Source organism: Rhinopithecus bieti, unplaced genomic scaffold (assembly GCF_001698545.2).
Source record: "Rhinopithecus bieti isolate Rb0 unplaced genomic scaffold, ASM169854v2 scaffold_45617, whole genome shotgun sequence".
Lineage (NCBI taxonomy): Eukaryota > Metazoa > Chordata > Mammalia > Primates > Cercopithecidae > Rhinopithecus > Rhinopithecus bieti.
In genome coordinates, this window is record NW_016819136.1 from 1,802,119 (window position 1) to 1,826,519 (window position 24,401).

General features: G+C 44.2%; 1 protein-coding gene across 3 annotated transcripts in view; it reads right to left on the bottom strand.

Moving 5' to 3' along the window:
• DRD3 (dopamine receptor D3) overlaps positions 1–24,401 on the bottom strand; it is a 51,528-nt gene that overhangs the window by 9,751 nt on the left and 17,376 nt on the right. For all 3 annotated transcript variants that reach the window (XM_017858533.1, XM_017858534.1, XM_017858535.1), the window contains 3 exons: positions 22,734–22,846; positions 10,006–10,148; positions 1,327–1,523 (listed from right to left, as the gene is read on the bottom strand). In XM_017858533.1, coding sequence (XP_017714022.1) covers positions 1,327–1,523; positions 10,006–10,148; positions 22,734–22,846 — 453 coding nt within the window. The remainder of the gene's footprint in view (positions 1–1,326; positions 1,524–10,005; positions 10,149–22,733; positions 22,847–24,401) is intronic.

Sequence of the window (24,401 nt, forward strand, 5' to 3'; positions counted from 1 at the left end):
AAAAAAAAAAAAAAAAAGATTATCTAGGTCATCAAAGATTAATCTAGACACCCAAATTGGATCTGCCTTCAAGATCAAACTCAATTCTTACTCTGTCTATGGAGCCCTTTCCTGAGTGTATTAGTCTGTTTTCATGCTGCTAATAAAGACATATCTGAGACTGGGTAGTTTATAAAGAAAAAGAAGTTTAATGGATTCACAGTTCCACGTGGCTAGGGAGGCCTCACAATCATGGTGGAAGGTGAAAGGCATGTCTTACATGGCAGCAGACAAGAGAAAATTTGTGCAGGGAAACTCCTCCTCATAAAACCATCAGATCTCATGAGACTTATTCACTATTATGAGAACAGTAGGGGAAAGACTCACCCCCATCATTCAATTACCTCCCACTGGGTCCCTCCCATGACACGTGAGAGTTGTGGGAGCTACAATTTGAGATGAGATTTGGGTGGGGACATAGCCAAACCATATACTAAGCATATTGGTTTTTCTCTTCTATAGCCTCCAGAGCACTTCATAATTGAGTGCTTAATTGTCTTCACCTCACATTTGGCAAACATCCTATTCAGCTCTGGGCTCTTCATTCACTTTGAGTGGAGGGGTGCTTTATTTGCTTGTCTAGATTCTAAGCTCCATGAAGGCAGAGGCTGTTTAATGTTACCACTGTCCCTTCCCTAGTAGATTTCAAGTGATCGGTATATATCCATTCATGCTTCAAGTACATCGTGGGAAAGCTACTAAGTGCCAGGCAATGGGGTAAGGAGAAATTAAAGCCCTAGAAATTGGAAGATCATCGCAGAGGCAATGATATTTCTTTTCAGAGCCTAGAAAGAGCCAGTAAAATGCTTTATCAGCACCGTATCCCACCAGCTTGTCAGTTCCTTGACACAGGGACAGATCCAGTAAGGAAAAAAGGTTTTGATGGACCCCAATGATCCTTGGGATGAATGTTTTAGACAAAAAGTCAGTTCTGGGAACCCACCAGCAGTGCAAGGTACAACTGCTGCACTTAAACTTCAAAACCTGTGGGACATCTGAATTGCTGCCCATTTGGGGAAAATGAAAGACTTTGAAGGGAAGCAGAACAAACCCAGGAGCTATCCAATCACTTTGCCAGGTAAGGTAGGCTCTAGAGACAACTATCAATGTTTTCTTGAGATTGGATTTCCTACCTTCAAAGCACAGCCAATATTAGCAGATTCCAAAGTGGGTGTCAGATTTATGTCTCCAATGTAGCTAAAGGGCAAAATCGTGCACTGCTGGACACAGGCTGGGAAGTCAGGAGATTGTGTGTTGTCTTTCCTCTACCCACTCCAGGGTGCTTACTTGTTGAGGGAAGCCAGGCCTGACACTGTTGCACTGACTATTCTGTCGAGTGAGGATCCTTTTCCGTCTCCTTTGTTTTAACACCACATAGATTCTGGCATAGACAAGGACGGTCACTCCAAAGGGCAAGTAGAAGGACACCACTGAAGAGTAGATGACAAAATCAGGGTTGGAGATGGAGCAGACAGTGGGGTCCCCTGTGGATGAGAAGGGGGAAGGTAAAGCAGTTAGCAAGTATCAGAACTCAGTAGGGAGGGTAAAACATGGCCCCATGTCACGCATGGTGCCCGCATCTTCTGCTGCACAGCAGGTGGGGAGGATGCAGTCTCAGATACGTATACTGTCAGGTCAGTGAGGGTAGGAGGTCTAATTCATCTTTGAGTTTCTCATAGTTTACTTAAAAAGAAAATTTACCAACAATCATGTTCCAGACACTGGGGCTACAAAGATGAATGAGACACCGTGTCTGCTCTCAAGGGAGCAAATAGTCTAGATAGATGATCCCTTTCATAGGATGTCACAAGTGTCACACAGAGACATGCAGCCTGGGAGGCTGGGAAGAGCATTACAGGGCAACAGGGCAGAGGCTCCCAGGAGGGATGCAGCCCCCAGAAAAGGGCCTGCTGGTGTGGAGGCATTCGAGAATTGTTGGAATGCAATGAAAGGAAGAAGCCGTATTTGCTGAGAATGCCAGTTCTCCAATTTTGAATCTGGGATGGAGGGCAGGTGGTAGCTGAATACAAGACAGAGATTTGATTTTTCAGGGAATCCCAGCACTTGTTAGAGATGGGATGGGGAAAAGGCAGGTAATGATATTGTGACATGGAGAATGTGCATTTAGAAGGGTCTTTGTCCCTGCTTTATGTCCTGAAATGTTCCTGCCGTTTCTCCTTGGGAGGTCCCTGTAGCTTTGTCTTCTTCATAGCAGATACTGAGATTCCTCCAAGGCCCAAGATGGGCCTGAAACGTGCCCCATCTTGAAAAAGAAAAGAAAAGCAAACTAATATCTGCCAGGCGATGAGCCAAGAGCTTTGTACACCTTATCGTACCTAATAATTATGGCAATATTATATGAGGCAGGTGCCATTACCGTCTCTCTTCTCAGATGAGCAGACTAAAACTCAGAGAGGTTCAGTAAGTAGCCTGAGGTTGCACTTGAAAAATATGTTCCTGCAGCCAGTTTTATGCCCAAGCCAATGTTCTTTCTGTAGTTTCAACTCCCCATCCCCCTTTACTATTGTGACATGGAACATCTGTGCTTCATCCAGCACTGTCAGCAACAACTGTTGGTACACCCAGCCAGTCTTCATAATGGGTTGGGGATTCTCCAACCCCAAAGTTGGCCTTGGAAGATGAAGCCTTAGGTGTGGGCTGGTGGGGAGAGGGCAGTGGCCATGTAGGCTTCTTATTCTGCTTCTTGGTTTTCTGAGGTAGGTGGAAGTCAGAGAACCCTAAGTGTGAGATTCAGGCCTGCTATTTATTAACTGTGTGATCTTGGACACATTTCATTTATTTATTTATTTATTTATTTAGATGGAATTTCGCTCTTGTTGCCCAGGCTGGAATGCAGTGGCTCGATCTCAGCTCACCGCAACCTCCACCTCCCAGGTTCAAGCAATTCTCCTGACTCAGCCTCCCGAGTAGCTGGGATTACAGGCATGGGCCACCATGCCCAGCTAATTTTTTTGTATTTTTAGAAGAGACAGGGTTTTCCCATGTTGGTCAGGCTAGTCTCAAATTCCCGACCTCAGGTGATCCACCCGCCTTGGCCTCCCAAAGTGCTGGGATTACAGGCGTGAGCCACTGCGCCCAGCCGACACGTTTCTTAAATATGCAAAGCTTCAGTTTTATTACCTGTAAAAAAAAAAAAAAGGATAAAAATATTGTATAGTAGTTGTGAGAATTAATGAGAATAAACGATAGCTATTATTTATATTTATTTATTATCTATTATTTCTCTCCCTGAGCTTTTTGAAGTGAAAGGGAAGGTATCATCTGGAATGGAAATTTGGAGACAGACTTACAGGGAACAATGTTTGTGGGAGAAGGAAGTGAATAAAAGCTAAGAACTAAAATGAAAAGAGTGTGCTCAGTGATGCATTTTAATGACAACTTTGTCACTAGAATCTTTACAAGCTACTCCTAAATTCTCTGGTTCTCTGAAGAGGAGGTAAAATTCAGGTGGATTTCATGTTTCACCAACGCCTGTGTCATCATCCTTTAGAAAATGGCTCACAGGGACCAGGCACGGTGGCTCATGCCTGTAATCCCAGGGCACTTTGAGAGGCCGAGGAGGGTGGATCACAAGGTCAGGAGTTCAAGACCAGTCTGACCAACATGGTGAAACCTCTTCTCTACTAAAAATACAAAAATTAGCTGGGCGTGGTAGTGCGCGCCTGTAATCCCAGCTACTCAGGAGGCTGAGGCAGGAGAATCGCTTCAACCCGGGAGGTGGAAGTTGCAGTGAGCCGAGATTACGCCACTGCACTCCAGCCTGGATGATGGAGTGAGACTCTGTCTCAGAAAAGAAAAGAAGAAAAACAGAAAGAAAAAAAAGAAAATGGCTCATAGGCTCTGCGTAGTTCACCAAATTGGCATCTCCTGGTATTCAGGGGTGATGGAGTTGGCAAGAGGGATGGGGTGGCAGCACATGGTCTTTCAGAATCTCTAGGGAGCCATGTTCGTGGTGATCCATCCCTTCTCTGAAGTCAGCTTTTCTGTTGTCAGCATCTGACAATAGACTATTCTACTATTCTTTTAACATTTTGTGCAACTAAGCTCCCCCTCCCCCAACCTAGCTCCAGTGCTCTGAAAACTAGGTGAGATGTTCTATTGATGAATTCAAATAAATGACACTCCTTCATTTCCTTCTTTTAAAGGTGGTTTTAAATCCTGCCTATCATGAGGAGGCATTTCACATGTCTCACGTGTGACAAGAGGCCAGCAGGGTGGCACTGCCCATCTTGTTGCCATCTTTGGTGTCCCGGATATTCCCTGTTGGTCCCTCCACCTAACTTTCTACCTTTTCCTACCCACTCTGGGTTCTGGGAGGCTGACCTCTAAATTTTATGTATGAGCTATCTCTTTTAAAACGTCAGGGTCAGAAGGGGGTATGATATGCTTCTATTTGTGTAAAAATGAATACACATACACATAAATAAACATATATGTGTATGGACATGCACACTGTTGCAAGCATTATCTTGCATGAATATTGTTTGTTTCTAGGGAGGGAGATGGCAGAATTTAGTAATCTGGGGTGGAAGGGAGACCTACATATAAGTATATATGTATCCCATGACACCTTATGAATGTTTTATGTGCAAACATTTATTTCTCCATTAAAAATATTGAAAGAGAGAGTTGAGAGGGCAGATAGCTATTTCAGGGTCCCTAGTCAACGAAGGCTCTCACATATAATCACAGAACCTGCATTACGATCCCTTCCTTCCTCCCCTATCTAAGAAAACTGCTTCCTTTCCTTAGATCAAGCATTGCAGCCTCTTCCAGAATGTCCCCACTGCAGGCAGAGTGACACTGGAGGTGGGTGGCCAATGAGTAGGGCCTGCCCCAGCCCCAGCAGGCCTGGCCCTGGGTGTGTGTGTGTCCTGTTGGCAGGGCACAGTGATGCGCCACACAGCAGCAGTTCTGAAATCTTCTCTGCTGTGTGCCAAAGAGGTGAGGAAGGCAGTAAGGCCCCCCAGAAGCTGGCTTCCCCAGGAGATGAGGTGCTTTGCTTTGATGATTTAATGGCAAGAGTGTTGTTTTGTTAGCATAATAGTTATTGAGCAAATGCATAAACAGTAAATAAATGAGCAAAATGTACAGATGAGCATTTTATGTAAACACATGAGCAGTCACTGACCAGAGGATAATGGAGAAGGCCTGTCCCGGGAGAGGGGAAGTTACTGCTCCTCTGAGATTAGAGATGCTTATCCCAACTAATCTCAACATTTCAGGAAGAAAGGATAATGATGAAGAGTCATCTATTTACTCATTCAGCGAATTTTATGGAGCACCTACTATGTTTAAAGCACTGTGCTGGGTGAAAAAGACAAAGGCGTCTATGAGGCTTTTGCGGGCTGTCTTGGGAAACTGAGCCCCACCATAATGTGAACAGCTTGGCTCAGAGCAGGTTTACTTGAAAGATTCATGAACTTCAAACTAATTGACAGATTTGACCCCAACTTGATTCCAAAGACATGTGGTGCCAATGAATCTGAGTTTAGGATGAGCCTATTATTCTTTTAACTTTGTGCTTCTACTATTCTTTTAACTTTTTGTGCAACTAAGCTCCCCCTCCCCAACCTAGCTCCTGTGCTCTGAAAACTAGGTGAGATGTTCTACTGATGAAATCAAATAAATGGCACCCCTCCATTTCCTTCTTTCAAAGGAAAATCAAGCCAGCTGATACAGTTTTCTTTTTTTTCTTTTTCTTTTTTTTGAGACAGAGTCTTGCTCTGCCACCCAGGCTGGAGTGCAGTGGCCGGATCTCAGCTCACTGCAAGCTCCGCCTCCTGGGTTTACGCCATTCTCCTGCCTCAGCCTCCCGAGTAGCTAGGACTACAGGCGCCCTCCTCGTCGCCCGGCTAGTTTTTTTGTATTTTTAAGTAGAGACAGGGTTTCACCGTATTAGCCAGGATGGTCTCGATCTCCTGACCTCGTGATCCGCCCGTCTCGGCCTCCCAAAGTGCTGGGATTACAGGCTTGAGCCACCGCGCCCGGCCCAGTTTTCTTAACTTTAAGTTTCTCCTCCCTTAAAGGGTTCTTAAAGCCTTATCACCAGCTTATTCACTCTTTGCTTATTTATTCTAGATTTTAAAAAATAACACAATAGCTTTCTGATTTAGCAGGAATTTAAATACTAGTTATTTTTCTTATCTATGCAGTGAAAGGGTTGGGCTGCTCATTCGGGGATCTTCAGAGTTTCCTTTAGCACCAGCACACCATGCTCTGCTGTATCAGGGTCTGTTGATGATGTGAAAATTGCCTAGACTGCTGGGCCTCTGCTGGGAGTTAAGGCAACCCTGGTCAGCCAGGCCCCTGCCTTGGAACTCTCTCACCCAAAACCCTGCCTCATGTTGACCTTTTATCTGAGAACAGGAGCAACTCCAAGTTGGAAGAGACTGAAGTTCAACTTTTCTGTATCTTATGTTCTCTAATAATTCACAATTGCATGTGGCAGCCCTTGGCATTAAAAAGAAGAGCTCTGCCAGAAAGTTCTTTTTTTGTGTTGCACTTATTAGTGAAAGTCCAGCTGCTTCCAATATCAGGTGTTATTGGCAGGATCCTGCCCTCTCCCCTCTATTTTCACAGAAGGAGTAGAAAAAAATGACTGAGAAGAGTCCTTTATATTGGGCTTTCAAATGAACTTGGGAACTTCCTTATAAATGAGAAAATTGCTGCAGGAACCCACATCTATCAAGATAATGAAGCTGTACAGTGAAGGTCAGCTTGAGGCAGAGGAGGACAGCTGGGCCTGAGCTTCACTTACTAAGTCCCCTAACTGTGTTCTAGGAAGGGGCAACTGATCTCTAAAACCATCAGCAGAACTCTTACGGCTGCAGATGTATAGTTACATTTTGATGTATAAACTTTTCCAATAAATAATAGCAACCATAACAGCAGCTAATATTTACTGAGCTCCTACAATGGAACCTGACACTTTGACACAGTATATGAATAATTGGAGGGCTTGCTAGAGTGCTATTAATACACTTAAAAGTAAAAGAGAGAGATTGTGAGAGATGAGGGAGAAGTGAGAGCGCACATGCTGTCACAGGCCTTTTCTGCCTTCTCAATTCTGTATTCGAAAATCCTTTTGGAAAAAATTTTCCTGAATTTTGTTTCTGGAACAATAATGATCTCACGGGTGGCAACAGCACTGCAATTCATCATTCTTCTTCACTCTGGATGTCGACGTTAACCGAGAACTTGGTCTAATGTCAGAATTTGGGACTGTTTCAACTGTTTCCAGTGTGATGTGTTTGTGAGTGAATAAGACCGCCTCCACCAAGAATGAGTCAGGGGAACCACAGTCAGCCCAGTTGATGTTGGCAGGGATTTGCTGTTGGCTAGCGGGTAAGCAGTGCCTTGGTCTAGCAGTGGTGAGTTTCCCACACTAGAAATTCCAACTAACAATGTATTTTCATATAGAAATAAGGTTACAGAAGGTGACTTAGTTATCAGACTAACCCATAAAGCACATTTAGCATTCACCAAAAATGATATTTTAGTGCCACAGAGTCAGCCTCTATAGCTGTGTTAAGAGATGTTGCTTTGTACTGGGCAATGTATGCATGTACACACGTGTTTGTGTGTATAAAGTGTCATTTAGTTGACATAACAAAGTAATGAATGGTAAACAGTAATGCAAAGATAACAACACCGTAATTTGAGAATAGCCTGGGTTAAACAGGCAAATATTTGTTGATAAGTTAGCTAGTTACCCTTTACTGTGGCAGAGAAACAAGCCAGCCTTGAGTAGGTGGTACGTGCTTGGCATATTTACATATGTTATCCCAATTTAATCCTCATTTAATTGCAAAAATCTCTATGAAGAAGGTAGAGTGGAGTTATATGTAGGCTTAGATTCTAAAGTCAACAAATAAAGTGAAAATTACACAGACTCCAAATTTGCTTTGAAAACCTGAATCACATATAAAGATATACATGGTTTTATTATAACCATGAAGAGTAATAAGTTGTATGATACATATAGTAATATATCATATAGTGTAGAGTTCCTATGGAACATATAATTTTAGAGATAAAATTGCTGGGCTTATTTGTAGGGGTCATATATATAAAATAAATATTAAAATCTCTTAACTAAATATGTAGATCAAGTTCACATATTTTAATTTGCTCAAGTGTGTGCTCCACTGTAATTTTATCCCACGTTTACCAATGAGGAACTCAGAGAAGTTAAGTAACTTGTTTAAGAAGAGACAGTTAGTAAGTCTGGACTTTGACTGGAGTTTGGACTTAGATTTTACTTGCTCCAGAGCCTATACCTATCTTCCAAAATATATTTTGACTTCTAAATCATTGTCCAGCAAATGACACTTGGAAGATTACTTAAAGTTAGAATTTGCCCGTATTTATATGTAATATGTTACATATAATATCTGCATATACACAAGCACATGGCTATGTGGCTAGTACATATATACTAGAAATTTACAAACCTGGAATATAGGCATTGAATGAATCAATTCAAATGGACAAAATGAGAAATCCAGATGACCACTGGAACACTTATCAAGCAGTTTTCCCTCAGCACTCAGTGTATATTGTCAATACCCATCATGATATTGTGTGTGTTAATACCTTTCATTTGACACATTAAATTACTGAGGCTGGCCGAGTGCAGTGGTTCATGCTTGTAATCTCAGCACTTTGGGAGGCCGAGGCGGGCTGATCACTTGAGGTCAGGAGTTCGAGACCAGCCTGGCCAACACGGTAAAACCCCTTTTCTATTAAAAATACAAAAATTAGTAGGGCATGGTGGTGGGTTCCTGTAATCTCAGCTGCTTGGGAGGCTGAGGCAGGAGAATTGCTTGAACCCAGCAGGTGGATGTTGCAATGAGCCGAGATTGTGCCATTGCACTCCAGCCTGGACAACAGAATGAGACGTGGTCTCAAAAAAAAAAAAAAAAAAAAAAAAGAAAAAAAATTTACTGAGGCTAAAAGATGGACATGGTACAAACACAGAAGGCACTGATTCATCTGAGGTATTGGTGTCATGCTTAAAATCCTGAGCATTTCAGATATATACATTGTCCATCCATCCATCCATCCATCCATCCATCCATCCATCCATCCGTCCAGTAGATGTACCATGTGCCAAGCAACTTACCCAGAATTTTTTTTTTTTGAGATGGAGGCTTGGTGTCCCCCAGGCTGGACTGCAGTGGCGCAATCTCGGCTCACTGCAAGCTCTGCCTGCTGGGTTCACACCATTCTCCTGCCTCAGCCTCCTGAGTAGCTGGGACTACAGGTGCTCACCACTATGCCTGGCTAATTTTTTGTATTTTTAGTAGAGACAGGGTTTTACCATGTTAGCCAGGATGGTCTTGATCTCCTGACCTTGTGATCCACGCGCCTTGGCCTCCCAAAATGCTGGGATTACAGGTGTGAGCCACTGTGCCCGGCCCAGAATTTTTGTATTAAAAATAGGAAATACACTCTCCAGCAATTTGGGAATCTATACTGGTTAGTTCTGAAGAACTGGAAATTATTCTTATTGAGTAAAAAGTTAGAAGTATATATCCTGCTATAAGACTTTTATAATGTGTTATTTGCATTGTAGGTCTGTTATGAATTGTTATCTTTTTATTAGCAAACCTTGCCTGAATTATTAATATATATCTTGGTTTTTTTAACTGGTACATTTCTGCAAATGAATACAATGACATTTCTTTCAAAATAAAGATGAGCCAGACTTTTCATTAATTGGGGCAGAACTTTACCCCCGTGCCAATAATTGAGGAGGTTTTGCTTTATATTTTATTCATAACCCACAAAGGCCAAAGCTTTGCATTCTGTGGCATTCTCATTTAATTGCCAAGTACACTGACGGGGGTCAGAAATTTCAGGGCTGAGCACAACTCACAGCCAGTCATTCAGGTGTGCTGTGAGTCACATGGATGCTAGAAGTGAAGCCATCATTGTTACCTGTGGTATTAGAGCCAAACAGAAGAGGGCAGGACACAGCAAAGGCCAGTACCCAGACGGCCGTGATCATGAGGGTCACGCGCCGACAGGAGCTCTGTCCTGTGCCATGCTGGTAGTGAACGGGCATGACCACTGCGGTGTACCTGAAAAAGCAAGGGAGAGGGGATAGGCATGGTGAGATGGAATGGGATACTTTTCTTTCTTTGTTGTTGTTGTTTTTGGAGACAGGGTCTCACTCTGTCACCCAGGCTGAAGTGTAGTGGCATGATCACTGTTCACTGCAGTTCAACTCCTGGGATCAGATCCTCCTACCTCAGCTTCCCAAGTATCTAGGATTATACGCCTATGCCACCATGCCTGCCTAATTATTTTATTTTTTTGTACAGATGGGGTCTTACTTTGTTGCCCAGGCTGGTCTCAAAATGTTGGGCTCAAGCAACTCTCTGGCCTCAGCCTCCCAGAGTGTTGGGATTACAGGCATGAGCCACCAAGTCCAGTGAGAGCATCTTTTCAAAAGACCAGATGAAAGAAGTTAGTAGAGAAATAATCAGGTTGATACATATGGCATGAGAAATATAATTTAGTTAGAGGAAGAGAGAAAAGCAGAAAGATCAAAAATAGCAGAAGGGTTGAGATAAGATAAATGAAGAACTTATTGAGGGAGATGAACAGAAAAAGGGAAGAATAAAAAAGTTAACACAGCACCACTGGATTGCTGGAGAGCTGCTTTACCGGTTCTGCCTGATCGCCCAGCATAACTGGCCTTACCATCACACACTCTTCACTCTGAATGCTCTGGGTGCTGGTCTGTGTGCCTTTACCATCTCCTGCAGGTTTTCAGACAATGAAAGAACATACCTAAAGAGGATGTTTACCCCCTGCTTGTATCCTAATATAAATTTTAGCCTTCATTGTGACAGCTCCTCTAAGTAGTAGATGTTTTAAAAATGGAAATGAGAAATGTCCAATGGAGGCTTATTTTAAAATCCAGTTTTCATTCTTTTACATAACCAAAGTCCAGTTCCTTACTATTGGACATTGTTGTGTTTTTTTATGTGTGACAATTCTTCACCAGCATTTCCAGCTGCCCGTAGGACTTAGCTGGACAACTGTTCCACAGTCATCTCAAACTCAAGATGTCTAAAACAGATCTCCCCAACTCCCCAAGCCTCTCAATCTGGTTTCACTTTCTGCCTTTCTTCAAGATACCCAGACCTAGTACTCAGACCTTTTGACTCTCCCTGGACCCTTTCATAGAATTTGCTTGCTCATTTATTTATTTATTTAGAGATGGAATCTCATTCTGTCACCCAGGCTGGAGTGCAGTGGTGCGATCTCAGCTCACTGCAACCTCTGGCTCCCAGATTCAAGCAATTCTCCTGCCTCAGCCTCCCGAGTAGCTGGGACTACAGGCGCGTGCCATCATGCCTGGCTAATATTTTGTATTTTAGCAGAGATGGGGTTTCACCATGTTGTCCAGGCTGGTTTTGAACTCCTGAGCTCAGGCAATCTACCCGCCTCTGCCTCCCAAAGTGCTAGGATTATAGGCGTGAGACCCCGTGCTCAGCCTTGGTCACTTATTTATTTAAACTTTATTCAATATTTTTTGAGTCCCAACTATATGCCAGGCCCCATTCCAGATATTCGGAGGTGTGCAAAAGGCACATTGTCCCTGTTCTCTTTGAGCTTAGTGTTAAGTGGAGTGAATGAACAATAAAAAAGGAAACAAATATGTTAATGTAAAATGAAGAGTACCATGAAAGAAATACGCTGGGTGATGTGTTAGAGAACCAGGGAGGAGATAAAACTAACACAGAGTGGGCAGGGAAGTGAGTGGTACAAGAGGGAGCCAGCCATGAGGTCAGACGGGGAAGGAACATTCCAGGTCCTGTAAATTTATCCATTGAGATATCTTCCCCATTTATTTATCCACCTATCCCTTTCCTGCTACCTGATTTCTATGATGGCTACAGCCTCCTCGTTGGTCTTCTGCTGCCAGGTTCCAAAAATAAATTTCATCACATCTCCCTATCTCCCCAGCTGAAAATTATCTGAGATAGGCAGTACTCTAGGATGGCCCCAAGATTTCTGCCTTGTATAGTCCCCTCCGTTGAGTGTAGGCTGAACCTGTGATTATAATGTAATATCACTCCTGTGATTAGATTACTGATCCGTTGAGGTTGAGATAATCAAAAGGGAGATGATCTTGAGTGGGCCTGACCTAATTAGGTGAGCCCTTAAAGAGGACTGAGAAATTATCTTCTTGGCCTTGAAGGAGCAAACTGCTATGTTTTAGAGAGGGTCATTTTTTAAGGAGATGGCAAAAGGTTTACAGGAGCTGAGAGCAGCACTGGTTGACAGCCAGCTAGAAAGTAGGGACCTCGGTCCTGCAACTGCAAGGAACTGAATACTCCTAACAACCTGAATGAGTGTGGATGAGGACCTCAGGCTCCAGATGAGAACACAACCCAGTCTACACCTTGAGTTCAGCCCTGCGAGATCCTAAGAAGAGAATCTACCTACATTGTGTACAGAGTTCTGACTTACAGACTCTGCAAGATAAAAATGGGTACAGTTCAAGCCTCTAAATATGTGATAATTTGTTCCACAGCAATAGAAAATGAATACACTGTTGATGGCTCCTCTTTCACCCATAAACCAAGCTCAGCCTTCTCCAACATGACCTCAGCTTACGTTGCCAATCTGACCTCCCACTGATCCCTGACACTCACTCACAGCTCCAGCCCAACTGGCCTCGTGATGAGTACTCTTCAATTGTCAGAGACTGGTGCCTTTGTTCAATTAATCATTCCTTCTCCCTCCCTGGCCAACTCAATCTTGCCATCCATTAATCTCAGATGAACTCTCCAGCAACCTTCCCGGTTCTTTCCATCATACACAGAGACTTCTAACTAACTATGAACTCTTAGCACTTCTATGCAAATCAATTACAATGCCCTCTTGCATGCAGCTGTCTTGCCTCATGACTGAATTTGCCTTGTGGCTGAAGAGAGAGAGCCCCATATAATTTAAGTTACTTCAGGATCAAATCTTGTTACAACCTTGATATTCTTCATAGGTCCTTGTATAAAGAAAGTAATAAGAAACTGTTAACTGACTGCCTCATGGGTCATGAAGGCCTCCTTTCCTGTAAGAGGGGAAGGCTTCCTTCCCTTCTAATCCTGGCCAGGCTCAGGGATCTAAGGTATAAGCTGGATCTACCTATGGCTTAACATTTTTTGTCTTGTCAGTTTCCAGGGAATCTGGAATCTCCTTAACCCTTGTTGTGCACCTCAAGGCCTGGGATTAAGGAAAGAAGGACAGATGCTGGGCTAGAAGGGATTGGGCAAGTCCTCCTGATGCTCCTCCTGTGTGTTTCCCCTGCTCCTATGCGCCAGCACTGCCCGAATCTGCCTCTTGTGCAACTTGTTGTAGAGTGAAAAGATTTGTATTCCCAAAAGGGCAGATTACAGTCAGCTGTGAGTTGAGATGAAGGTAAACTGTGCAGGACTTGGCCTTGACACCATGATGTATGACAAAGGTGGCTTCTTTCTCAAAAGGGAAAAATTTGATAAGGTCAGATTAAGATCCTGCTACCCGCTCCTTGGGAGGCTATAACAACCTAGTTCCCTTCATCTGATGCAAGTCCTCTCTTGAATCCTCTCCTTAGTTTACACAAGAGCAGGTCAAGTAGCAGTTTCTCTAGGCCTCTGACTCCCCTCTGGCTTTAGACTCTGCTGGGCTTCCAGTCCAATATGTCTACAAGGGCCTTGCTGTTAGCAGTAACTATGAGGAACCTTGGAGGAGGGGCTGAGCCTTGAGTCCTGCGGCTGCCATGACTGAACAGCGAGGGGAAGGAATGCTGTAACTCGCTTTCTCCAGGCCTTCCACTTGCATAATGTCCTCTGATGTAAAAGAGCCTGACCCTTCTGTGTATTCAGTGGTGTGCTGGTAAATGGCTACCAATAGGCTCTGTAGTTTACAAAAAGCCCTAATTTGTAATATTTGCCAGTTTCTGTGGCGTAAATACTCCCACTATGGCCGATTTTAAGCTACCACCAAAGCTTTAAAACTGACTCAAAAGGTTTCTAAAATTTTGCCAATCAGCTCTTGCTAGCCATGATAAGCTGGCTTCAGCAGACCACTGAGAGTCATATACTTTCCTAAATATGCTATAACGTTCAGCAACTCCCTGGAGGCTCCATTAATGAAGTGAGCCAGCAAGTGTAGGAAACCTTGGCTCTATCCCATAAAGGAGGAAGCAGAGACGCAAGGATGTCAATTATGAACTCAAGGTTCTGCAGCAAATTGTGGCAGAGCCAAGTCCCCACCTGAGGTGTGTTTCTCCTGAGTGCCCTCCTCCCTCTCAAGGGCATTGACAGCTCTTTGAGTTCTTGTGGGGGACAGGGGCTTCCTCAGCGAAGTCAGCATGGCAAGGGCGGTTAGTGCTTGCAGAGCAGTGCGTGCGCCCACAGCTGAGTTTCCTCAATTAGCTTGATTCTGTTAATTGCCTGGGGATCCTGTTAAAATGCAGAATACCGGCTAGGCGCGGTGGCCTAGGCCTGTAATCCCAGCACGTTTGGAGGCCGAGACGGGCGGATCACGGGGTCAGGAGATCGAGACCATCCTGGCTAACACGGTGAAACCCCGTCTCTACTAAAAAAATACAAAAAACTAGCTGGGCGTGGTGGTGGGCGCCTGTAGTCCCAGCTACTCGGGAGGCTGAGGCAGGAGAATGGCGTGAACCCGGGAGGCAGAGCTTGCAGTGAGCCGAGACTGCGCCACTGCACTCCAGCCTGGGCGACAGAGCGAGACTCCATCTCAAACAACAACAACAACAACAACAACAACGACGACGACGACACCAGAGTATCAGGCTTAGTTTCTGGAAATTTTGATTTAGTACTTCTGAGGTAGAACCAAGAAATGTGCATTTTTGTTTCTTCTTTTTAAAAATTATTTTATTTTTCGATAAGTTATTGGGGCACAGGTAGTATTTGGTTATGCGAGTAAGTTCTTTATGGTGATTCGTGAGATCCTGGTGCATCCATCACCCAAGCAGTATACACTGTACCGTATTTGGAATCTTTTATCCCTCGCCACGCTCCCCTCCATCTGATGCAAGTCCTCTCTTGAATCTCCTCCTTGGGGATTCTCCCCCAAGTCCCCAAAGTCCATTGTATCATTCTTATGCCTTTGCATCCTCATAGCTTAGCTCCCACATATCAGTGAGCACAGAAATGTGTATTTTTAGCAAGCAAGTGCATCTTATGATTAGACAGGTTTTGAGAAAGTCTGCGTTACGGAAAATTTCTGTGACAAAGATTTTTGTTCACTTGGAAAAGAAATAAGAGACAAGACTACAATTTAACACTGTTACATTAATTTTTTTCTTGCTCTTTTTAAAACATGATTAAACCGTTAGAATAAATGAGGTCCCTGCTTGTCATAAGCCGACTGCGACAGCGAGGCTGTACCGGAATTGGCCATCGGAGGGCACTATAATGCAGCAAGAACTCTGCCAGCGCGGCTGGGGTGAGAAGTTCACTGCTCACCTGGGGGCTCTCCAGGCTCTGTGGGGAGGCAGAGAGGGAAAGCCCGGCGCACTGGTTCCTGGAGCCCTGCAGGGACCCTGCATTCCCACCCAGGCCGACCGCTTAGCCTCTGACTTCCTCTGGGAGCGATTGCACGTGACCGACTGCGGGCGAGGGCCGCGCCAAAGCACCCGGAGGGCTGGGCTGGGCTTGGCCGGGAGAGAGAGGCTTGGCCCAGGGCCGCCTCTGAACATCTGGCCGCTGCGCTCGCGGCGGTACTCCCGGGCCCGGACCTGCCAGCCTCGCACTGTGCGTGCCGCCTCTGCAGACGCTGAGCCAGGGCCCCTCCCCTTGTGTCTGAGGTCTTAGCTCCCTGGGCCGTTTCTGATGTGGATGACTCCGCTAACTCCAGCACTGGCAGTGTGCGTGGTGATTAAGTCCGCGGGCATGAGAAGCGGACTCATCAGCTCTGAATCCCAGCTTTACCACTGAACTGTGTGACCATGGGCCAGTGGTTTGTTTTTTCTAAGAGTCAGTTTTCTCTCATCTGTACAATGGGGATAATAATTTCTGCCCGAAAAGGCTGTAATGAATATTGAATGATATTTTCTCTGTAAACATTTTTTTTTTTAAATCACAGTGCCTAGTGATTAATACTAAACATTTAAAAGACAGTATTGTTATTGTTGTCATTATTATTGTGCTAGCTCAAGGGATCAGTGATTGTTAATATCAGTGAGTTTGTGATTGTCTTCCCCTTCCTTCTGATATCAGGGAACTTTAAATTTGTTTATCCACCAAAAAAGTACGTAACACTTTCTATGTGACAGGCACTATTTGAAGCGCTTTACAAATATTAATTCATTTAATCCTCCTAACAAGCCTTTGAGGTAGTTGTTATTATTGCCACTAAACGGATAAGGGAACTGAGGCTCTGACAGGTTAATTGACTTGCCCAAGGTCACATTGCTATTAAACGGTAGAGCCTGGATTTTTAGCCAGGCAGTGTGACTCTATAGCTAGGGAACCCAGAGCCAGACTCACAGCTCAGCATCTCTGAGTAAGGGAGTGTGCTGTAATAGACAGGCTGCCTGAATCCTTACTCTTGCACCAGCCAGTTGTGTGATCTCAGCAAGCTCACCTACCCATTCTAGTCTCAGCACCTTTATTTATATAATGAGGCTAATACATCACTCTCTCTGGGTTGTCGTGAGGGTTAGCCGTAATGAATGAAGATCTCTTAGTGTCTGGCACATAGTACATGCTAAATAAATGGTAACTATTTTTATTGTTGTTGCTTCCAGACTCATGTAAGTTAGCATTAGCACAGAGGTAGCCAGGGCATTGAAGGCATAGGAAATGTGCCTCATCTAGTCCAAGAAAATTGTACCTATAAAGGTGAGCTGCCAGCGTGGCCAGAGGCCCTTGCCTTGGTGCCCCATCCTCACCTTCACCAATGACGGTGTCACTTATTGTAATAGAGTGCTGGTGGAAAGTCAGGAGATTCCATTTCTAGTTCCATACCTGTGCTAAGAGGCTGCAGGACTTCTTGCAAGCACTTAGCATTTCTGCTCAAATGAGATAATCCTGATGTCCCTTCTGACTTCCGGTTCTGTGAGCGGGATCTATATGGCTTGTCACTTACTGAAGGTCTCAGTACCTTGCAGAATTTGATTTCTATCTCAGAGCCCTGTCCCAGGGTGGGAGATGTATGTGTGTGCGTGTGCGTGTGTATGTGTGTGTACTGACAAGGGTTGCTCTTTAGGAAGCTAGCAGTCCAGGAGGAAAGAGGCCAGCCTGGGTGGGAAGGCCTGACTCTAACTCCCTGCCTGGGTTTAATGAGCCCCAGAGTTCTGTGAGGGCTGCTTTTCACCACCTTTTATTTGGTCAGACAGGGGGCTCAATAAATCTTTAGTTCTGTGGACTCCCCTCCTGGAGTTGTTGAAGGAGAAAGCTTTTTGCAAATGACTGGAAAGCCTTTTGCAAATATAAAGTGCTTATTTAGATGCAAACTAAAAATCCAAGGTGCCTGTGACTCATCTGGTACCTATTGTGCTCGCTGCAAAGACGCGGAGGCTTGCCTGTGTGATGGGTGCCATTTGAGAGCCACTTAAAGAACTCCCTGGTGAATGAATTTGGCTGCATTATTCCTGGGCTCCTCTCGGAGGACTCTAATTCTCACCACTTGGTCGTGTCCTCCTCTTCTGACACATTCTCAGCCCTCTCCCTGAGTTCGTTTGGACCCAGGATGTGATGGGAGGGGGCTGGCTCCCTGGGGAGGCAAGGAGCTAAAGGAGTGGGGGCTTGTGCTCAGAGGACTTCCCACTCTGCTTTTTAAAAAAGAAAAGACAGCATTAATCCAAGGATCAGAGCTATGCCTACGAATCTAATGACAATAGTATTGCTTGTTTTCAAAAACCCTTTTATCATTTCCTTTTCTTTCCTATCTCTTTCCACAGCATTATTATAGACCAGGGCTTCATGACCAAAAAATAGTGAATCCATTTGGTTAAGTTTGTCAGATTGGCGACTGGCATTGTGTGAAGACCAAAGGTCTGCGTGAATGACTGCATTTTTAATGAATTGACCAGCTATTTGTCATCACATGAACAGAATGTAATGCTATGTACTGCAAACTGCTGTGAAGAATAATGAACCCAGCTTTTCCAAGGCCTGTTTTCATTTCTAGAATAGTAGGGGGCTCCATTTTGAGGTTTGGTGAGAATTCATTGGCCCATATAGAAATATGAGCCAAGAAGGGAGTTTCCTTTTCGCTTGGGATCTAAGACATGGCTGGTTCCTTCAGGTAGGTAGGTGTTGTGTATTCTCGGAGTTTTCCTATATGGGACAGAAGCCAATTCAAAGTTACTCTTGTTGGTTGCGTTTTAAGTGGTAAGAACTAGAAGTGTGTGTTAAGCATGGCTGCTGCCAGCAAAATGGTGCTCTTGTGCAAATTAGAGAAAGGCACCCTCTTCTGGCTGGCAAATTGTAGAAAGGCACCCTCTTCTGGCCAACTCTAGGCTTGGAAAAGGGAGTGATGGCTGAATTTCATTCCCACACCCTTGTGCAGGGCACAACCTGCACAACCTCACCCACAGCCCTAAGTGCATGTGAATATGTGTGGATGGAGAGTATAGGCACATTCTCAAGAGGGAAGAGAGGAGGCTCAGGAACTAGGAGGGCTGAGGGGACTCTCTTTACACAGTTCTCACTCCTCACAAAGCGAACCCTCTCCCGTTCTCTCATGTCCTTTCTGAAAGCCTCCTCCTGAAAGTCAAAAGCCTCCTCGCTTTCCTCCTCTGAGATCTCTCTCTCCCACTTCCCCTTCTGCCTCTTCTCCTTCTCCCAATAATATCATCCATCTACCTCATAGCTCCATCAGGTGACCCCAAATAAGATCTGCCGTTTATTGAGAATTTATCACATTGTGCTAAGCTTTGACACACATTAACTCATTTCATCTTCACAATTCTTTGGTGCTGTTATTATCTTCAATTTCCAACTTCTTAGAGTATTTAAGGAATTTGCCAAAGCCACACCAATAGTAGGGGGCCATGCTAGGATTAGAATTCGTGTCTATTTGACTCCAAGTTAATAATCTTAAGCTTTGTGCTAAGCTCGCTAAATCTCCAACTACATCCCTGCCTTCTCCCCTGAGTTCCAGATCACATTACTTCCTGGATAGTCCACTTGTTCCTATTGTGCCAGATGTTAAAAACCAAACCATTAAAGCGCCAAAGCATCTTGACATGGTGAGCTCTTCTTGACAGCATCTTTCTCCTGGAATCTTGTGTTTTGTTTGACTCCTTTCTCTTCCTAATCTTTCATATTCAAGGGGTTCTTGTTTATAGACCCTACTTTGGCCTTTTTTTTTTTCTTTCCAAAATTTCCCCTATTTTTCCTTTCTTGTTGCCTCCTGCTTATTTTAGGATCCTATGACCCCTTACCTGAAGTTCTGCTGCACTTTCTGACTGGTCCTTATAGCACTATCAAAATTATTCCCCCAGAATTAAAGCCTCAGTGGCCATTCCCCCACTCAAAATTCCTCAGGGCCTCCTTGGCCTATTGCATAAAGGTTAGAATTACCTCCACTGCCTGGCATTCAATGTTTTCCACAATATGGCTTGCTTGACTTTCTTTCTTTCTTCTTTCTTTCCCTTCCTTCCTTCCTTCCTTCCTTCCTTCCTTCCTTCCTTCCTTCCTTCCTTCCTTCCTTCCTTTTCTTTTTCTTTCTTTCTTTCTTTCTTTCTTTCTTTCTTTCTTTCTTTCTTCTTTCTTTCCCTTCCTTCCTTCCTTCCTTCCTTCCTTCCTTCCTTCCTTCCTTCCTTCTTTCTCTTGTCTTTTTCTTTCTTTCTCTTTCCTTCCTTCCTTCTTTTTCTTTCTTCCTTCCTCCTTTCTCTCTCTCTCTCTCTCTCTCTCTCTCTCTTTCTTTCTTTCCTTCTTTCCTCCCTCCTCACCTCCCTCCCTCCCTCCCTTCCTTCTTTCTTTTTCTTTCTTATTGTTTTGAGTCAGAGTCTCATTCTGTTGCCCAGGCTGGAGTGCAGTGGTACAGTCTCAGCTCACTGCAAACTCCACCTCCTAGGTTCAAGCGATTCTCCAGCCTCTGCCTCCTGCGTAGCTGGAATTACAGACACCTACCATCATGTCCAGCTAATTTTTGCATTTTTAGTAGAGATGGGTTTTCACCATATTGACCAGGCTGGTCTCGAACTCCTGACCTCAAATGATGCGCCTGCCTTGGCCTCCCAAATTGCTGGGATTATAGGAGTAAGCCACCGCACCAGGCCTCAATCCCCCTTTTCAATTTCATCTCTTCCCAGGTTGCCCCATATCCTTCTTATGCTCCAAAGTCTATCACAATGATCCTCTTTTCCATAAAGCCCTTTCACATTCCCACAGTCTGATTCAGTCATCCTGGAACCTTCATAATGCTTTCTCTGTCACTGTGTTGTGGCATCTCCAGCCTGCCTTTTCTAGAGGTCATAGCACAGGCCCCCTCAATTTGCCCCGTGTTGTGCCCTCTATAGCAACAGCCTCACATTTCCTTTTACATGCTGAAATGGGAATTTTGAAAAATAACCAAAAAATGAATATGAACACCCTTTCCTCTGGTGATCCTGCAAACCAATCAGCCAACTGGATTATTTTTTATTTATATCACTTGGTTGGCTAGCCAACCGAGAAGAAAGCTAAAGAACATGTCCACAATGCTGAAAATAATACCATTAAAGAGTGTGTTTAAAAATAGAGGGGTAGGCCAGGTACGGTGGCTCACACCTGTAATCCCAGCACTTTGGAAGTTTGAGGTGGGCGGATCACCTGAGGTCGGGAGTTCAAGACCAGCCTGACCAACATGGAGAAACCCCATCTCTACTAAAAATACAAAATTAGCCAGGCATGGTGGCGCATGCCTGTAATCCCAGCTATTCGGGAGGCTGAGGCAGAAGAATCACTTGGACCCGGGAGGTGGAAGTTGCAGTGAACTGAGATCGCACCATTGCACTCTAGCCTGGGGAACAAAAGTGAAACTCCATCTCAAAAATAAAATAAAATAAAATAAAAATAAAAGGAGGGGTCCAGGTGCAGTAGTATGTGCCAGTAATCCTGGCTACTTGGGAGGCTAAGGTGGGAGGATCACTTGAGTCCAGGAGTTTGAGGCCAGCCTGGACAGCATAGCAAGACCTCATCTCTGAAAAAAGAAAATTATAGGAATATGATTGCATAAGTCTGTAAACATAACAATATAACATCGAATTACACACTTTGAGTGGATGAATTGTGTGGTATGTGAGTTATATTTTCATAAAGCTGTTTTAAAAAGTGAAGAGTTGGGGATTTTACAATATTATTTTTTTAGCTCTAATATCTAAGTCTTTTGTATAATTTCTAGACATTTAGTGCACATTTTCAGGAATACATTATTTACAGCAGTAGAGGACTGCAGCTGGTTTGCTTCATTATCATCACCCCAAACTCTTCTACAAGACCGATCACCTGTGACATTCCCTGCTGTGCCCATTACAGAGTCTTGAACAAAGAGTATCCAGCTGAATTCAGTGGTCCCTGTTTGAAGATAGCCAATGTTTATACCATAAAATAACAGTACCTAAGATAATACATAAGATAATAACTGTACCTAAGAATTGTGAAGATGAAATGAACTAATGTGTGTCAAAGCTTAGCACAATGTGATAAATTCTCAATAAATGGCAGATCTTATCTGGGGTCACCTGTTGGAGTTATAAGGTGGATGGATGATATTACTGGGAGAAGGAGAAGAGGTGGAAGGGGAAGTGGGAGAGAGAACTCAGAGAAGGAAAGGGAGGAGGCTTTTGACTGGCATCAAGGGCCATAGGCTTGAAAGTGACCTCCTTTACCCCAGGGCTCTCAGTGAGGCTGGTGATGTCGGGAGGGGGTGGAGGGAGGGGGAGCCAGGTAAATCTAAGGCTCAGGCAGAGGAAAGGGAAAAGAAGAGAGGAAGACAAAAGGAGAAGGGAAGGGAGAAACAGAGGGACCCAGAGCAAGGGTGTTGAGTCCAGGTGCTCTCAGGGATAGAAAGCAATGCTACTCAGGCAGAACACACAGAGAGGAATCAAAATCACAGCAATTTACCCCAGCAACCAAAATGGAATTTTAAAAAACATACTATTCTTTACTTGCTTCTCGAAGCTCTATGAGAGAAACATAGATCACAGCCATGCTTTCTAAAACTGCCTTTCTCCCCCACTTCTCTCCTCTCTCCCCCTCAAAAATTATCCCTACACCTGCCCCTCTTTCTTTCTCTTTCTGTCTCTCACCTTCTCTCCATCTCTCACCTCCCAACAAACAAACAGAACAACTACAGAATTTCCTACCAACCCCAGTCGGCTCACCTTTCCTCCTTCTCCCCCTCCCGCTTTCCTTCCTATTAGGAAGCAAAAAAGCCCCCAAAGGATAGTGGGAAAGCAAAACCAGAATCCTCTTCAGGGAGCTGGAGGAGGAGAAAGACCAGGAAAGCTTATAGGGTCATTATTTCCCTCCTGTCGCAGGGGCTTCTTCTCACCGGCAAACCATACTTTAAAAAAAAAGAGAGGAAAGAAAATATTCCACTGTCAAGTTCTACTTGGAGGTGACCCCAGTACCCTCAAGTGCAAAATCTGTCTCTCCCCACTTCCCCAGCTTTTGGGCCACCTGGAAGGGGAATTGCAGCCCTACCTGTCTATGCTGATGGCACAGAGGTTCAGGATGCTGGCTGTACACATCATGACATCCAGGGTGACAAAAACATCGCAGCAAACGCGGCTGAAATTCCAGACTCCACCTGTCACCTGGGTATCAGAGACAAGGATGTTAGTGTTTACCCCAGTGAAGGAGCAACAACCTAGTTAGCCCTATTGTCTTCCCTATGCTGCCTAGTGTAGATGTTGGTGCTCCTGCTCCCTGTGTACCATTGTTCCTACAGGGCAGACGAACATCGAGGGAGTGCCAGGCTATCCAAGATTGGTTGCCTAAAGAAAGGACACATTCACAGAACGTTAGAGTGCTAATGCTGGAAGTGATCTTCCAAGTCAGTTAGTACAGTGATTCTCAAAGTGTGGTCCACAGTGGGGTGTTATTAAAGATGTAGATTTCTGAATCCTTCCTATACCTACTGAGTCAGAATCTTTGGCTCTGTGGTCTGTAAATCTTCATTTTTGTTTTTTTGAATTCATTTTATTTTTTGAGAGGGAGTTTTGCTCTTGTTGCCCAGGCTGGAGTGCAATGGCACGATCTCGGCTCACTGCAACCTCTGGCTCCCGGGTTTAAGCGATTCTCCTGCCTCAGCCTCCCGAGTAGTTGGGAATACAGGTGTGCACCACCAAGCCCAGCTAAAACCTTCATTTTTAAATAAACACTCCTATACATACCAAGGTTTGAGAATCACTGTTGAAGTTCAAACTCAGGAGGCAACTAACGCTCCTTGTGGTTAAGTGACAACTTACTCATAGATGCTCAGCTGGTGGTAAAAGAACTTTGGTGACTGCCCGATGTGTACATTGTGCCAAAACTGTGTCTCAGAAGTCCTTCACCCAGTAGAGAGCTCATCATGTACTCAAGGAATAAGCTAAGAACACATTTTTCATAAAATTTACCTCCAAAGTAAAAATATATCTGGCTTCAGGTTATAAAGCTTGGAAACATTCTGAAACAACATCTATGGGAATCTATATAAAATAAGTCTGTGCCAATGTGACTGCCTTCAACACTCTCCCTCCCCATCCACATCCCAAAAACCAAAAGATGGGGAAAAGGGCTGGATTCTGTCTACTACTCAGAATTCATGAGGATGGTTTCAACCTCATGCATCTGTCTATACATGTGTTTCAAGCTCCATAACATCCTCTGAGTAATGCTTACAGTCAGGAATTTAGGTAATATCATTTATACTCTAGTATATTTCTATTTATTTTTAAAACTTTTGAATAGCCTAATTGAATCAGGAAGATGTGTCAGGGAGATTGTCACCTTTAAAATGTCCACCAAAGGCCACTAATGGACCTCAAGGCTTTGTGCAGTTACCAGCTTCTTGCCTGGGGGCGGGGGGGGCGCTGTCATTCTTGGGGACCCTAGTTCTCAGGGAGAAACTTGCCAGGCTTTGTGACTCTGGCTGTAGCTGAGTATTCACAATACCCGTCCTGAATAGGCCCAATGGCCATTTAAGAGGAAGAAAGAGTGAAAAATGGTACAGTAGCCTCTGAAGTAGTTTCTCAACAAGAAAACAGATACTGACCAAATGACTGTGCATAAAGATAGTGCTATTCCTTCATCTGGATTTTCTATTCAAGGATCTCCTATTCAAGGTCACTTTGCCGTTCATTTCTGTTTTATCCCAATAAAACAAGG